At 38.9% G+C, this 15,202-nt stretch overlaps 1 protein-coding gene across 14 annotated transcripts in view; it reads left to right on the plus strand.

The window, feature by feature from the left end:
- ZEB1 (zinc finger E-box binding homeobox 1) overlaps positions 1-15,202 on the plus strand; it is a 206,366-nt gene that overhangs the window by 132,461 nt on the left and 58,703 nt on the right. For all 14 annotated transcript variants that reach the window (XM_030940674.1, XM_030940678.1, XM_030940675.1 and 11 more), the window contains one exon: positions 3,106-3,306. In XM_030940674.1, coding sequence (XP_030796534.1) covers positions 3,106-3,306 — 201 coding nt within the window. The remainder of the gene's footprint in view (positions 1-3,105; positions 3,307-15,202) is intronic.

A 15,202-nucleotide genomic window follows, 5' to 3' on the forward strand; every position in this document is an offset into this window, starting at 1 on the left:
TGTGTTAAATGTGCAATCCAAGGTCAACCAGAGAACCTACAGCTAACAAAATTGATAATATAATGCTAAACTGCAATATTGCATCATTAAAAGGTAAGAATGGCACCAGCATAAAACCATGGCTAACTCAAGATACCAAAGATGTCTGGAAGCCTCCCTTCGCAAAACAGCAGGAATGTCAGCTATCTAGGCATGCAATTTCACTGGTCAAGCATATTTGAGAGCTTTGCAGTGAGCCAGACCTTACATGATAGCCAGCTCTTAGTGGAGTATAGAATTGAGTAATCCTCGGCAAATACTTACCATGTTCTAATTTTAGCTTGTCATATATAAATGCCAACTTAAAATGACTTTAACAAGTAGGTTGCTAATAAGTCCTGAAAGTAAAAGTGAAAGTTAATAATATTGTACATCATTTGCCAGTAAGCATCTCCATTCCAAGTGTGTGTGTGTGTATTTGCCTCTTACTATGAGTTAGAGGCCCATCAGGAAACTTATAGTCAGGAAACTCTTATAATCAGCTATGAACCAGGCTTTTAAAATCATTTCCCTTACCCACACACAGACTTCACTCTGCTTATAGTGTGGCTGCGCATAGTATGACTGTTCCATCTTGACACTTATTTTCCCATTACTATATTAAAGTGACTTTTTTCTTTATTATATTGATACACTGAATAGACCTTCTCAGGTAATATTTATGGAAACATAAAACCATTCCGGAAGGCAGTTTAACAATATCTACTTCGTAAGTCTTCCCTTTGACTCAATAGTTTCACCCCTACAAATCTGATAAGTATATTTAAGGAATGGCCAAAATTATACATATTTACAAGAAAAAATATGGCATTTTTGCTAGTGCTTAACACAGGCAAAAAATTTATCAATAAGTCATAGGTTAAAGTATATCTGTACAATAGAATGCTGTGTAGCTATCCAGAGGGAGATAAGAAAGCTTTATATACACAGATGCCCTTCGGCTTATGAATTATGATGGTGTTATGTCCTGATAAATTCATCGTAAGTTGAAAATACTGTGAAATTGAAAATGCATTTAATATACGTAACCTATCAAACATCATAGCTGAGCTTAGCCTGCCTTAAATATGCCTGAAACACTTACAGCTTACAGTTGGGCAAATCATCTAACATGAAACCTATGTTTTAATATGATGTCGAATATCTCATGTCATTTATTGAATGCCGTACCGAGGGTGAAAAACAGAATGGTGTTGCACCATCATAAAGTCAAAACATTGTAAATCAAGCCATAATTAGTCAGGGACTGTCTGTACTGACATAGAAAGTCTTCCAAGACATGTTATAAAGTGGCAAAATATAAGTGGCAAAGCAGTGTGACGTGATCATGTGTATTTTGAATTATATATACACAAATTTGTATATAGGTGATGCTGGATTTATATTAAATATAAGATAAGATGAGATTTGTGTTACAACTAAGTAAGAAAAGGTATACAAAATGATTTACATCATGCCTACTTACTGCATTGAAATAATTAATAAAATTTGCCATTATTTTTACCTTTATGGAGTGGATAGAGGAAGGAAAAATAGGGCTGCCTTTACTTATTTTACGTGTTTTGCATTGACTGATTTTACATGTATTATTTTAGTACAATAAGAGAGAAAACCATTTATTCTTGGGAAAAGATCTGGAAAAGCATATTCACACTAAAATATTAATGACATAACAAAACTTGACATTTTTCTTCTGACACAAGATACTGAAGAACTCCTAATATGTGAGCACAGTGGTGACCTCTGGTACTCTTTTGGACAAGGAGTCTTCCTAAAGTCTATAAAAGCAATTTTGGAATTTTGGTTATTTGTTTTCACCTTTAAATACCTACCCATATTTTTAATTGTATTTCTTCCTTTGTGTTATCAGGAGTGTGGGGGGGGGGGCGGGGGAGAGAGGGATATGTATACATATTATTTAAGCATTTAGGTGATTATTTTTCAAGAATTGTTGGAAAATTTAAGAAAGCAATGGAAAGAATAATAATAATTGCTGCTTAGTTATCTAAATAATTTAAGCTTCTTTTTCTCCCTTCTTCCGAATCTTTTCTTAGCAAATAAGAATCACCCTGAAAGTAGTTTAAAAGAGACATTCTAGTGACCATACCCAATGAAGTACTAAATATTCATCCTGTTAGAGTGATTATTACAAGGACTCTAAAGGAAAACATTGATTATACTAGATTATTTATTTTAGAGAATTTTATTCTCAGCTTATACTCCTGGTTCTGTGAACTGTAGAACTCATTCAGAATAATTATATATCTTTAAAATGCTGATGTTATATTTTATTGAAATTCATTAAAAATTATAGAAAAAGGTACTCATTTGAAAACTTCCAAATGTCAGTTTTTTCAGAATGACAAACTTAATTACATAGAAATTGACTAAAGTGGTTGATTCTTTCTAAAGTCAGTGTGGGATTAATAATGTCATGTATGGGTCTATTGAGGACTTAAAAATACTTGTGGTAAACTTGATGATGTAATGCTATTTTGTTAGGAAAGATGGCCTCTTTTCTTAAGTTGCAATCCTTTAAGGATTCAAAGCCCTAATTGTACATAAGCAATATTGTATGCTGTAGGCTCATTATCATTGGAGGGGAGGTTTAATATAGAGTTTAAGAGCACAAAATATGGAATCAGACCGTTGGTGTTAAAATCCTGGCTCTGCCACTTCCTGGCTGTGATCTTGGACAAGTTACTCTCTCTCTCTGCCTTGATTTTCTTACCTATAAAACAAGGATATAAATAGTAAGTGGTAGAACTCTTATTTCATAAGGCTCTTATAAGATTGTTGTAAGAATTTAATGGGTTAGTATTTATAAAGCAGGTCTACATATAGTAAGTGTTCAATAAGGGTTGCTACTATTCATCAGTTTGGTCATGTAATATCTAGTGTTATATATGTGTGTTGTCAAATAAATTAGTTGTTTACATATTATTGTTTAGAAGAACATTATTGAATTACAATCTGTTTTAAGTATCTTTTATACTTTTTGTGAGATGTAAAAACTGATTTTTTTACTAGTTGGTTTTGATTATTTGTTTCTTGTTTGTATTACAGTTACAAATTATAATACTGTGGTAGAAACAAATTCAGATTCAGATGATGAAGACAAACTCCATATTGTGGAAGAAGAAAGTGTTACAGATGCAGCTGATTGTGAAGGTGTACCAGAGGATGACCTGCCAACAGACCAGACAGTGTTACCAGGGAGGAGCAGTGAAAGAGAAGGGAATGCTAAGAACTGCTGGGAGGATGACAGTAAGTCTGATTTTTTTTTGTAATATTGTATTCTCATGATTAGTTTTTAAAATATATATTAATGGAAAAGATAAATTGGATGAAAAGTTTGAAATCAATAGTAAATTTGGCTATCAATAAATATTAGGTGTCCTACTTACTAAAAAGTAGATTATGAAGCAGAGTAAGAAAGTTACTTTGACCATATTTACAATGCATATAATTTATTGAAATTTAGTAGAATTTACTAACCAGGATCAAGCTTTCCAAATATTGTTGATATAATTGAACCTACCTTTAATTTTTTATTGTAACCCCAAATGAATACTGTATTTAGAAACCAATAAATAATATATTGATGTAGTGAAATTATAATTCAATGTGCAAAAATCCCAAACACATATAAATCATGGAGGTATTTTTAGTGCTTGTAAGCCTCTCTATACATACATCAGAATCCTTTAAGTAAGGTGGGTTTTTTTTTTCACTTTATATGTTTACTTTTACTCAAAGCATGGCTGAGTGGAAGGAGCAGTGAAAGTAAGGAGACCCTCTACTTACTACACTTTTAATGAGTAAACACTGAAAGTTTAATCTTCTTCCTCATCTATCAAATGGAGAAATTGGACTTAGTCTTTTATTCTAGCTCTAAAATTTCTTCTTTCTACTTTTCCTAATAAACTAATTAGATTATTTAGCCTGTCTTGCCAGGGTAAGCACCAGTGATATAAAAATAGGATATGGAAGTGGCATAGTATTAATTCGAGAGGTTGGGGATCAGAAACAAGGACATCAGAAAAGATAAACAAGTGCATGCAATAACTCAAATCCAAGACCAGTCAAAGGAGAAGCTTCCCAGCAAGAGTTCAAGTTCAAAGAGATCATCTAGATAAGATATCAAAAATAAAACCTGGAAAAGTGGGTCAGGCATGCAGGTCAGGATATTATCTGGATAATGAAATGTGGAAGTATAGATAAAAGCTCAGATAATAGGCACAGATTGGCAGAAGTTAAGATTTCGACAATATGACAAATCTAATGGTTAACAAGGGACTTTGAAAATAATATAGATCAGCCCTCTCATTTTATAGTGTTGTTCATTTGTCCATTCAGCAACCTCTGTAGAAATTGGTTGCAACTGTGGATAAGACTCTCTGCATGAATGATGCATATAGGGCTTAATGGAAAAGAGAGATAAATAAGTCACACATACATTGTAGTTTTATTTAGGTATACATTATGTGGCAGCATCAAGGAGGAGCATCCGAATTAGAGAAGGAAGGGAAAGTCCTAGAAGAGTTCTGAGTGAAACAGAGTTGGTCTTTAGTTCTTAAGGACCAATGGAGGTTAATTAGGCAAAGTAGAGTGAATATAAGGTGTTTCCGGCAAAAGAGGCAACATACATGAAACCACAGACACTTGAGCAAAGTCATCACAGAAAATGAGATCAGAGAAGTAAACAAGGGAAAAAATATGAAGTGATTTGTGTACTGTGTCAAGGAATTTGAACCTTATTATGGAAGTTATGAGAAGAACATCATTAATGTAATTTATAAATAAGTCTGGTGCAATATGGAAAAAGAATTTTACAGGGAGGGAGGCCAAGCAGCTACATCTGCTGTCTGCCAGGCTGGGATAGAGTAGGGCCCATGAATGCTCACATGCCCAATTCAGGATCCACCACCATTCCTGCAGGACTGAGGTGAATCTAAACCACACATGACCGTGCCTGCCAGTCCTTCCTAAGATTGCCTGCCTGGCCACTGCTATGGAGTGGGACCCACAGCATAGCCTCCATTGCCCCACCTGAGTGGTTTATTGCTACCTGGGAACACTTCACTCCTCCCATCACTGCCAGTGGTTGATCGTAAGGAGCCAGAGGACAGATCCACTGGCCTGGTCTCAGTTTGCCAGGACTCAAGCATACCACCCAGGAATATGGGGATGAGATCTGTGGCCTGATCTCAAGCAGGGGAGGAACCCCCACTGTCAGAACACAGAGAAGAGTGTGGTGCGGGTTTTTCAGGTGGTACAGAAGCTGGGCACCCCTCCCTTCATGAGAACAGACTAGGAAGGGTGTAGCCTCATAGCCTTGGTTTCTGCTGCAGGGAGTCTTGCATTCTGGAATGCCTGGAATGGCATGGCAGTCTGGACAGAGGTGGTTTGGGATTTGCATAACCAATTGGGCCGGCTGCCAGGGTGGACACTGGAGAGAGACCCACCAGTCAGGGGTATAGAAGCTGGGTGGGCCCCATGGCCATCTGCTGGAATGAAAACCCAGGGCCAGCCCTCTTATCCTGAACCAGCTCTTATGGCACAGGAGAGGTGCCTCCACCCCTCCCTAGAGTGTTATTCCAGCTGCCTGAGAACTGCCCAACAGCCCTACCAAGGTCCCATCTGCCTCAGAGAGCCTGATCACAGGCTTACCGGACACAGTCCCACCCAGCTTTGCCCCCTCTAGCCAGCCTTGGGAGCGGAGCATGGAATGGGACCACTGAGAGCTCCACACCCCCACCCATCATCAGGGACACCCTCGTATTTCCTATCAACAAAGGCCAAGTAAAAATCCCACTGTCATCACTGCAGCTGCCTGTAACCTGCCAGCATCACCTACTGGCCAGGAGGTCAAACTTCATGGCCTGTCACGACAACTGTTGATATCATTGCACAGCACTTAGACAGCTCTTCCCTGCAGGCATCACCTGCTGGCCTGTAGGGTGAACTGCACAACCCAATATAATTCCTGCTTACAAGTACACAGTGCTAAGGAAAGAGATAATCTTCCCCCAAAAGACCTCCAACTTTGCGTCTCTTTAGGAGACAGTGAACCTTTCTACACATACAGCGCTCCACCACTACAAACTACAAACTATTAACATTTGAGAAAACGACTACACTAAGGCTATCTGTAACCAAGGAATTTATACAGAGCCTTGGCCCCCTAAAAGCACATAAGCAAAGCCAAAGGACACAACCCAACATAGGCAAGAGTCACACCCTCAAGAGGCAAAGAAAAATAATCCCACCCAAATTAAGATAAATCCAAAAATAAGTGCCAGCTTCTACACATGAGAAGGAACCAGCACAAGAAGTCCAGCACCATGAAGAAATAGAATGTTGTGACATCCCTGAAGGACCACATTAGCTCTCTAGCAGTGAATCCTAATGAAAATGAAAACTTTGAAGTGACAGATAAAGAATTTCAGATATGGACTGTAAAGAAGCCCAGTGAGATCCAAGAGAAAGTTGAAAACCAAAGCAACTAGAGAAACAATCTAAGAGATGAAAGACAACATAGATACATATTTTTAAAAAGCAAATGGAGGGGGGCGGAGCAAGATGGCCAAATAGGAACAGCTCCAGTCTCCAACTCCCAGTGCGAGCGACACAGAAGACCGGTGATTTCTGCATTTTCAACTGAGGTACTGGGGTCATCTCACTAGGGAGTGCCGGACAATCGGTGCTGGTCAGCTGCTGCAGCCTGACCAGCGAGAGCTGCAGCAGGGCGAGGCATCGCCTCACCTGGAAAGCGCAAGGGGGAAGGGAATCCTGTTTCCTAGCCAGGGGAACTGAGACACACAACACCTGGAAAATCGGGTAACTCCCACCCCAATACTGTGCTTTAAGCAAACTGGGCACACCAGGAGAATATATCCCACACCTGGCCGGGAGGGTCCCACGCCCACGGAGCCTCCCTCATTGCTAACACAGCAGTCTGCGATCTAACCGCAAGGCAGCAGCGAGGCTGGGGGAGGGGCGCCCGCCATTGCTGAGGCTTAAGTAGGTAAACAAAGCCAATGGGAAGCTCGAACTGGGTGGAGCTCACAGCAGCTCAAGGAAACCTGCCTGTCTCTATAGACTCCACCTCTGGGGGCAGGGCTCAGCTAAAAAAACAACAGGGGAAGAAGGAGAGGCCTGAGCAGATGCGAACGACACTGTCTGACAGCTTTGAAGAGAGCAGTGGATCTCCCAACACGGAGATTGAGATCTGAGAACGGACAGACTGCCTGCTCAAGTGGGTCACTGACCCCTGAGTAGCCTAACTGGGAGACATCCCCCACTAGGGGCAGTCTGACACCCCACACCTCACAGGGTGGAGTACACCCCTGAGAGGAAGCTTCCAAAGTAAGAATCAGACAGGTACACTCGCTGTTCAGCAATATTCTATCTTCTGCAACCTCTGCTGCTGATACCCAGGCAAACAGGGTCTGGAGTGGACCTCAAGGAATCTCCAACAGACCTATAGCTGAGGGTCCTGACTGTCAGAAGGAAAACTATCAAACAGGAAGGGCACCTATACCAAAATCCCATCAGTACGTCACCGTCATCAAAGACCAGAGACAGATAAAACCACAAAGATGGGGAAAAAGCAGGGCAGAAAAGCTGGAAATTCAAAAAATAAGAGCGCATCTCCCCCTGCAAAGGAGCACAGCCCATCGCCAGCAACGGATCAAAGCTGGTCAGAGAATGACTTTGACGAGATGAGAGAAGAAGGCTTCAGTCCATCAAACTTCTCAGAGCTAAATGAGGAATTATGTACCCAGCGCAAAGAAACTAAAAATCTTGAAAAAAGAGTGGAAGAATTGACAGCCAGACTAATTAATGCAGAGAAGGTCATAAACGAAATGACAGAGATGAAAACCATGACACGAGAAATACGTGACAAATGCACAAGCTTCAGTAACCGACTCGATCAACTGGAAGAAAGAGTATCAGCGATTGAGGATCAAATGAATGAAATGAAGCGAGAAGAGAAACCAAAAGAAAAAAGAAGAAAAAGAAATGAGCAAAGCCTACAAGAAGTATGGGATTATGTAAAAAGACCAAATCTACGTCTGATTGGGGTGCCTGAAAGTGAGGGGGAAAATGGAACCAAGTTGGAAAACACTCTTCAGGGTATCTTCCAGGAGAACTTCCCCAACCTAGTAGGGCAGGCCAACATTCAAATTCAGGAAATACAGAGAACACCACAAAGATACTCCTCGAGAAGAGCAACTCCAAGACACATAATTGCCAGATTCACCAAAGTTGAAATGAAGGAAAAACTCTTAAGGGCAGCCAGAGAGAAAGGTCGGGTTACCCACAAAGGGAAGCCCATCAGACTAACAGCAGATCTCTCGGCAGAAACTCTACAAGCCAGAAGAGAGTGGTGGCCAATATTCAATGTTCTTAAAGAAAAGAATTTTCAACCCAGAATTTCATATCCAGCCAAACTAAGTTTCATAAGTGAAGGAGAAATAAAATCCTTTACAGATAAGCAAATGCTTAGAGATTTTGTCACCACCAGGCCTGCCTTACAAGAGACCCTGAAGGAAGCCCTAAACATGGAAAGGAACAACCGGTTACCAGCCATTGCAAAAACATGCCAAAATGTAAAGACCATCGAGGCTAGGAAGAAACTGCATCAACTAACGAGCAAAATAACCAGTTAATATCATAATGGCAGGATCAAGTTCACACATAACAATATTAACCTTAAATGTTAATGGACTAAATGCTCCAATTAAAAGACACAGACTGGCAAACTGGATAAAGAGTCAAGACCCATCAGTCTGCTGTATTCAGGAGACCCATCTCACATGCAGAGACATACATAGGCTCAAAATAAAGGGATGGAGGAAGATCTACCAAGCAAATGGAGAATAAAAAAAAGCAGGGGTTGCAATCCTAGTCTCTGATAAAACAGACTTTAAACCATCAAAGATCAAAAGAGACAAGGCCATTACATAATGGTAAAGGGATCAATTCAACAGGAAGAGCTAACTCTCCTAAATGTATATGCACCCAATACAGGAGCACCCAGATTCATCAAGCAAGTCCTTAGAGACTTACAAAGAGACTTAGACTCCCATACAATAATAATGGGAGACTTCAACACTCCACTGTCAACATTAGACAGATCAACAAGACAGAAAGTTAACAAGGATATCCAGGAATTGAACTCATCTCTGCACCAAGCAGACCTAATAGACATCTATAGAACTCTCCACCCCAAATCAACAGAATACACATTCTTCTCAGCACCACATCACACTTATTCCAAAATTGACCACATAATTGGAAGTAAAGCACTCCTCAGCAAATGTCAAAGAACAGAAATTATAACAAACTGTCTCTCAGACCACAGTGCAATCAAACTAGAACTCAGGACTAAGAAACTCAGTCAAAACCGCTCAACTACATGGAAACTGAACAACCTGCTCCTGAATGACTACTGGGTACATAACGAAATGAAGGCAGAAATAAAGATGTTCTTTGAAACCAATGAGAACAAAGATACAACATACCAGAATCTCTGGGACACATTTAAAGCAGTGTGTAGAGGGAAATTTATAGCACTAAATGCCCACAAGAGAAAGCAGGAAAGATCTAAAATTGACACTCTAACATCACAATTAAAAGAACTAGAGAGGCAAGAGCAAACACATTCAAAAGCTAGCAGAAGGCAAGAAATAACTAAGATCAGAGCCGAACTGAAGGAGATAGAGACACAAAATACCCTCCAAAAAATCAATGAATCCAGGAGTTGGTTTTTTGAAAAGATCAACAAAATTGACAGACCACTAGCAAGATTAATAAAGAAGAAAAGAGAGAAGAATCAAATAGATGCAATAAAAAATGATAAAGAGGATATCACCACCGACCCCACAGAAATACAAACTACCATCAGAGAATACTATAAACACCTCTATGCAAATCAACTAGAAAATGTAGAAGAAATGGATAATTTCCTAGACACTTACACTCTCCCAAGACTAAACCAGGAAGAAGTTGAATCCCTAAATAGACCAATAGCAGGCTCTGAAATTGAGGCAACAATTAATAGCCTACCCACGAAAAAAAGTCCAGGACCAGATGGATTCACAGCTGAATTCTACCAGAGGTACAAGGAGGAGCTGGTACCATTCCTTCTGAAACTATTCCAATCAATAAAAAAAGAGGGAATCCTCCCTAACTCATTTTATGAGGCCAACATCATCCTGATACCAAAGCCTGGCAGAGACACAACAAAAAAAGAGAATTTTAGACCAATATCCCTGATGAACATCGATGCAAAAATCCTCAATAAAATACTGGCAAACCGGATTCAGCAGCACATCCAAAAGCTTATGCACCATGATCAAGTGGGCTTCATCCCTGGGATGCAAGGCTGGTTCAACATTCGCAAATCGATAAACATAATCCAGCATATAAACAGAACCAAAGTCAAGAACCACATGATTATCTCAATAGATGCAGAAAAGGCTTTTGACAAAATTCAACAGCCCTTCATGCTAGAAACGCTCAATAAATTCGGTATTGATGGAACGTACCTCAAAATAATAAGAGCTATTTATGACAAACCCACAGCTAATATCATACTGAATGGGCAAAAACTGGAAAAATTCCCTTTGAAAACTGGTACAAGACAGGGATGCCCTCTCTCACCACTCCTATTCAACATAGTGTTGGAAGTTCTGGCTAGGGCAATCAGGCAAGAGAAAGAAATCAAGGGTATTCAGTTAGGAAAAGAAGAAGTCAAATTGTCCCTGTTTGCAGATGACATGATTGTATGTTTAGAAAACCCCATCATCTCAGCCCAAAATCTCCTTAAGCTGATAAGCAACTTTCAGCAAAGTCTCAGGATACAAAATTAATGTTCAGAAATCACAAGCATTCTTATACACCAGTAACAGACAAGCAGAGAGCCAAATCAGGAATGAACTTCCATTCACAATTGCTTCAAAGAGAATAAAATACCTAGGAACCCAACTTACAAGGGATGTAAAGGACCTCTTCAAGGAGAACTACAAACCACTGCTCAGTGAAATAAAGAGGACACAAACAAATGGAAGAACATACCATGCTCATGGATAGGAAGAATCAATATCGTGAAAATGGCCATACTCCCCAAGGTTATTTATAGATTCAATGCCATCCCCATCAAGCTACCAATGAGTTTCTTCACAGAATTGGAAAAAACTGCTTTAAAGTTCATATGGAACCAAAAAAGAGCCCGCATTGCCAAGACAATCCTAAGTCAAAAGGACAAAGCTGGAGGCGTCACGCTACCTGACTTCAAACTATACTACAAGGCTACAGTAACCAAAACAGCATGGTACTGGTACCAAAACAGAGCTATAGACCAATGGAACAGAACAGAGTCCTTAGAAATAATACCACACATCTACAGCCATCTGATCTTTGACAAACCTGAGAGAAACAAGAAATGGGGAAAGGATTCCCTATTTAATAAATGGTGCTGGGAAAATTGGCTAGCCATAAGTAGAAAGCTGAAACTGGATCCTTTCCTTACTCCTTATACGAAGATTAATTCAAGATGGATTAGAGACTTAAATGTTAGACCTAATACCATAAAAACCCTAGAAGAAAATCTAGGTAGTACCATTCAGGACATAGGCATGGGAAAGGACTTTATGTCTAAAACACCAAAAGCAACGGCAGCAAAAGCCAAAATTAACAAATGGGATCTAATTAAACTAAAGAGCTTCTGCACAGCAAAAGAAACTACCATCAGAGTGAACAGGCCACCTACAGAATGGGAGAAAATTTTTGCAATCTACTCATCTGACAAAGGGCTAATATCCAGAATCTACAAAGAACTCAAACAAATTTACAAGAAAAAAACAAACAACCCCATCAAAAAGTGGGCAAAGGATATGAACAGACATTTCTTAAAAGAAGACATTCATACAGCCAACACACACATGAAAAAATGCTCATCATCACTCGCCATCAGAGAAATGCAAATCAAAACCACAATGAGATACCATCTCACACCAGTTTGAATGGCAATCATTAAAAAATCAGGAAACAACAGGTGTTGGAGAGGATGTGGAGAAATAGGAACACTTTTACACTGTTGGTGGGTTTGTAAACTAGTTCAACCATTATGGAAAACAGTATGGCGATTCCTCAAGGATCTAGAACTAGATGTACCATATGACCCAGCCATCCCACTACTGGGTATATACCCAAAGGATTATAAATTATTCTACTATAAAGACACATGCACACGTATGTTTATTGCAGCACTATTCACAATAGCAAAGACTTGGAATCAACCCAAATGTGCATCTGTGACAGACTGGATTAAGAAAATGTGGCACATATACACCATGGAATACTATGCAGCCATAAAAAAGGATGAGTTTGCGTCCTTTGTAGGGACATGGATGCAGCTGGAAACCATCATTCTTAGCAAACTGTCACAAGAAGAGAAAACCAAACACTCTGTGTTCTCACTCATAGGTGGGAACTGAACAATGAGATCACTTGGACTCGGGAAGGGGAACATCACACACTGGGGCCTATCATGGGGAGGGGGGAGGGGGGAGGGATTGCATTGGGGAGTTATACATGATATAAATGATGAATTGATGGGTGCTGACGAGTTGATGGGTGCAGCACACCAACATGGCACAAATATACATATGTAACAAACCTGCACGTTATGCACATGTACCCTAGAACTTAAAGTATAATAATAATAATAAATAAATAAAAAGCAAATGAAACATCTGAAAATGATAAATTTGCTGAAGGAACATCAAAACACTGTTGAAAGCCTTAACAATAGACTAGACCAACCAGAAGAAAGATTTCACAGCTTAAAGACTAGTCTTCAAATTAACCCAATCAGACAAAGAAAAAAATAATTTTTTAATGAACAAAGCCTTCTAGAAATGTGGGATTATGTAAAGCTACCAGACCTACGACTTACAGGCATTCTTGATGGAGAAGAGGAAAAAGTAAAAAGCTTGGAAAAATATTTGAGAGAATAATATAGGAAAATCTCCCAATCTTCCAGGGATGTAGACATCAAGATACAAGAAATTCAGAGAGTACTTGAAAAATATTGTACAATGTTAACATGACCAAGGCATATAGTCATTAGGCTATTCAAGGTCAATGTGAAAGAAAAATCTTAAAGACAGCTAGAGTACAAGTGTCAAATCACCTATGAAGGAAGCTCATCATCCTGATGGTAGACCTCTCAGCAGAAATGTTGTAAAACAGAAGAGATTAGAGGCCTATTTTTAGCCACCTTGAAAAAATGTCAGCTGAGAATTTTATATCCTGCCAAACTAAGCTTCATAAATGAAGGAGAAATATTCTTTCCCAGATAAGCACACATAGAGAGAATTCATCACCACTACACCATCTTACAAGAAATGCTCAAAGGAATTCTGAACATGGCAGTAAAAGGATAATACTCGCCATCATAAAAGCACAGGTAAGTAGAAACCTCAAAGATCCAATAAAACAATTACACAACCGAGACTCCAAGGCAACTAGCTAACAAAACTATGAAGGGAAAAAACACACACACATTAATATTAACCTTGAACATAAATGACCTAAATATTCCATTTAAAAGATAAAGACTAGCAAATTGGATAAAAGAAGAAGGACTCAACCATCTGCTGCCTACCAGAGACCCACCTAATGGCAAAAGACAACTACAGACTCAAAGGGGCTAGCAGAAGAAAAGAAATAACAAAGAGAATGACTAAATGAGATTGAGACCAAAAAAAGTGGTAAAAAGCATCAACATAGTGAAGAGTTTGTTCTTTGAATGCATAAACAAAATTGGTAGACCACTAGTTAGTTTAATGAAGAAAAAGGAGAGAAAATTCAAATAACCACAATCAGAAATTATAAAGGTGACAGTATTGCTGATACAACAGAAATATAACAGCTCATCAGGGGTTACTATGAGCATCTCTATGTGCACAAACTAGATAGCCTAGAAGAAATAGGTGAATTCCTGAAACACACAACCTCCCAAGATTGAATCAGGAAGAAATAGAAATCCTGAACAGACCAATTATGAGTAAGGAAATTGAATCAATAGTAAAAAACCTTCCAACAACAAAAAAAGTCCAGGACCAGAGAGATTTACAGGACAGTTTTGCCATACCTACAAAGGAGAGCAGGTTACCAGTCTTACAGAAGCTATTCCAAAATACCAAGGAGGGAGGGATACCTCCCTAACTCATTCTGTGATACTGGTTATCTCCCTGATGAATATAAATGTAAAAATCATCAACAAAATACTGGCAAACCAGATTTATCAGCATATCAAAAACAAAATGTATCACAATCAAGGGTATTTTATTCCAGGGATGCAAAGATGGTTCAACATTTGCAAGCCAGTAAATGTGATTCACCACATATTCAGAATTAAAAAGAAAAACGATATGATCATGTCAATCAATAGATGCAGAAGAGGCTGTTGGTAAAATTCAACATCGCTTTATGTTAAAAACCCTCAAAAACTAAGCATCGAAGGAACATACCTAAAAATAATGAGTCATATATGACAAACTCACAGCCAACATCATATTGAATGGGGGAAGGCTGAAAGCATTCATCCTAAGAACTGGAACAAGGCAAGAATGCCTACTCACACCACTTCTATTCAACATAGTACTGGAAGTCCTAGACAGAGCAATTGGGCAAGAGAAAGAAACAAAAGACATCCAAATTGGAAAAGAGAAAATCAAATTATCTCTGGTCACTAATGACAAGCCCCCATACCTAGAAAATCCTAAAGACTCGTAGACTTGATAAACAACTTCAGTAAAGTTTTAGGATACAGAATGAATGTACATAAACCAATAGCATTTTCTGTATACTGTTACTGAATCTGAGATCCAAATCATGAACTCCATCCCATTTACAGTAGTCACACACAAAAATAAAATAACTAGGAACACATTGAACCAAAGAGGTGAAAGATCTACAGGAAGATTACACAAATGGAAAAGCATCTCATGCTTATGGATTGGAAGACTCAATATTATTAAAAATGACCATAATGCCCAAAGGAATCTGCAGATTCAAAGCAATCCCTAATTACCAATGTTATTCTTCACAGAATTAGAAAAAACAATCCTGAAGTTCATATGGA

Source organism: Rhinopithecus roxellana, chromosome 11 (assembly GCF_007565055.1).
Source record: "Rhinopithecus roxellana isolate Shanxi Qingling chromosome 11, ASM756505v1, whole genome shotgun sequence".
NCBI lineage: Eukaryota > Metazoa > Chordata > Mammalia > Primates > Cercopithecidae > Rhinopithecus > Rhinopithecus roxellana.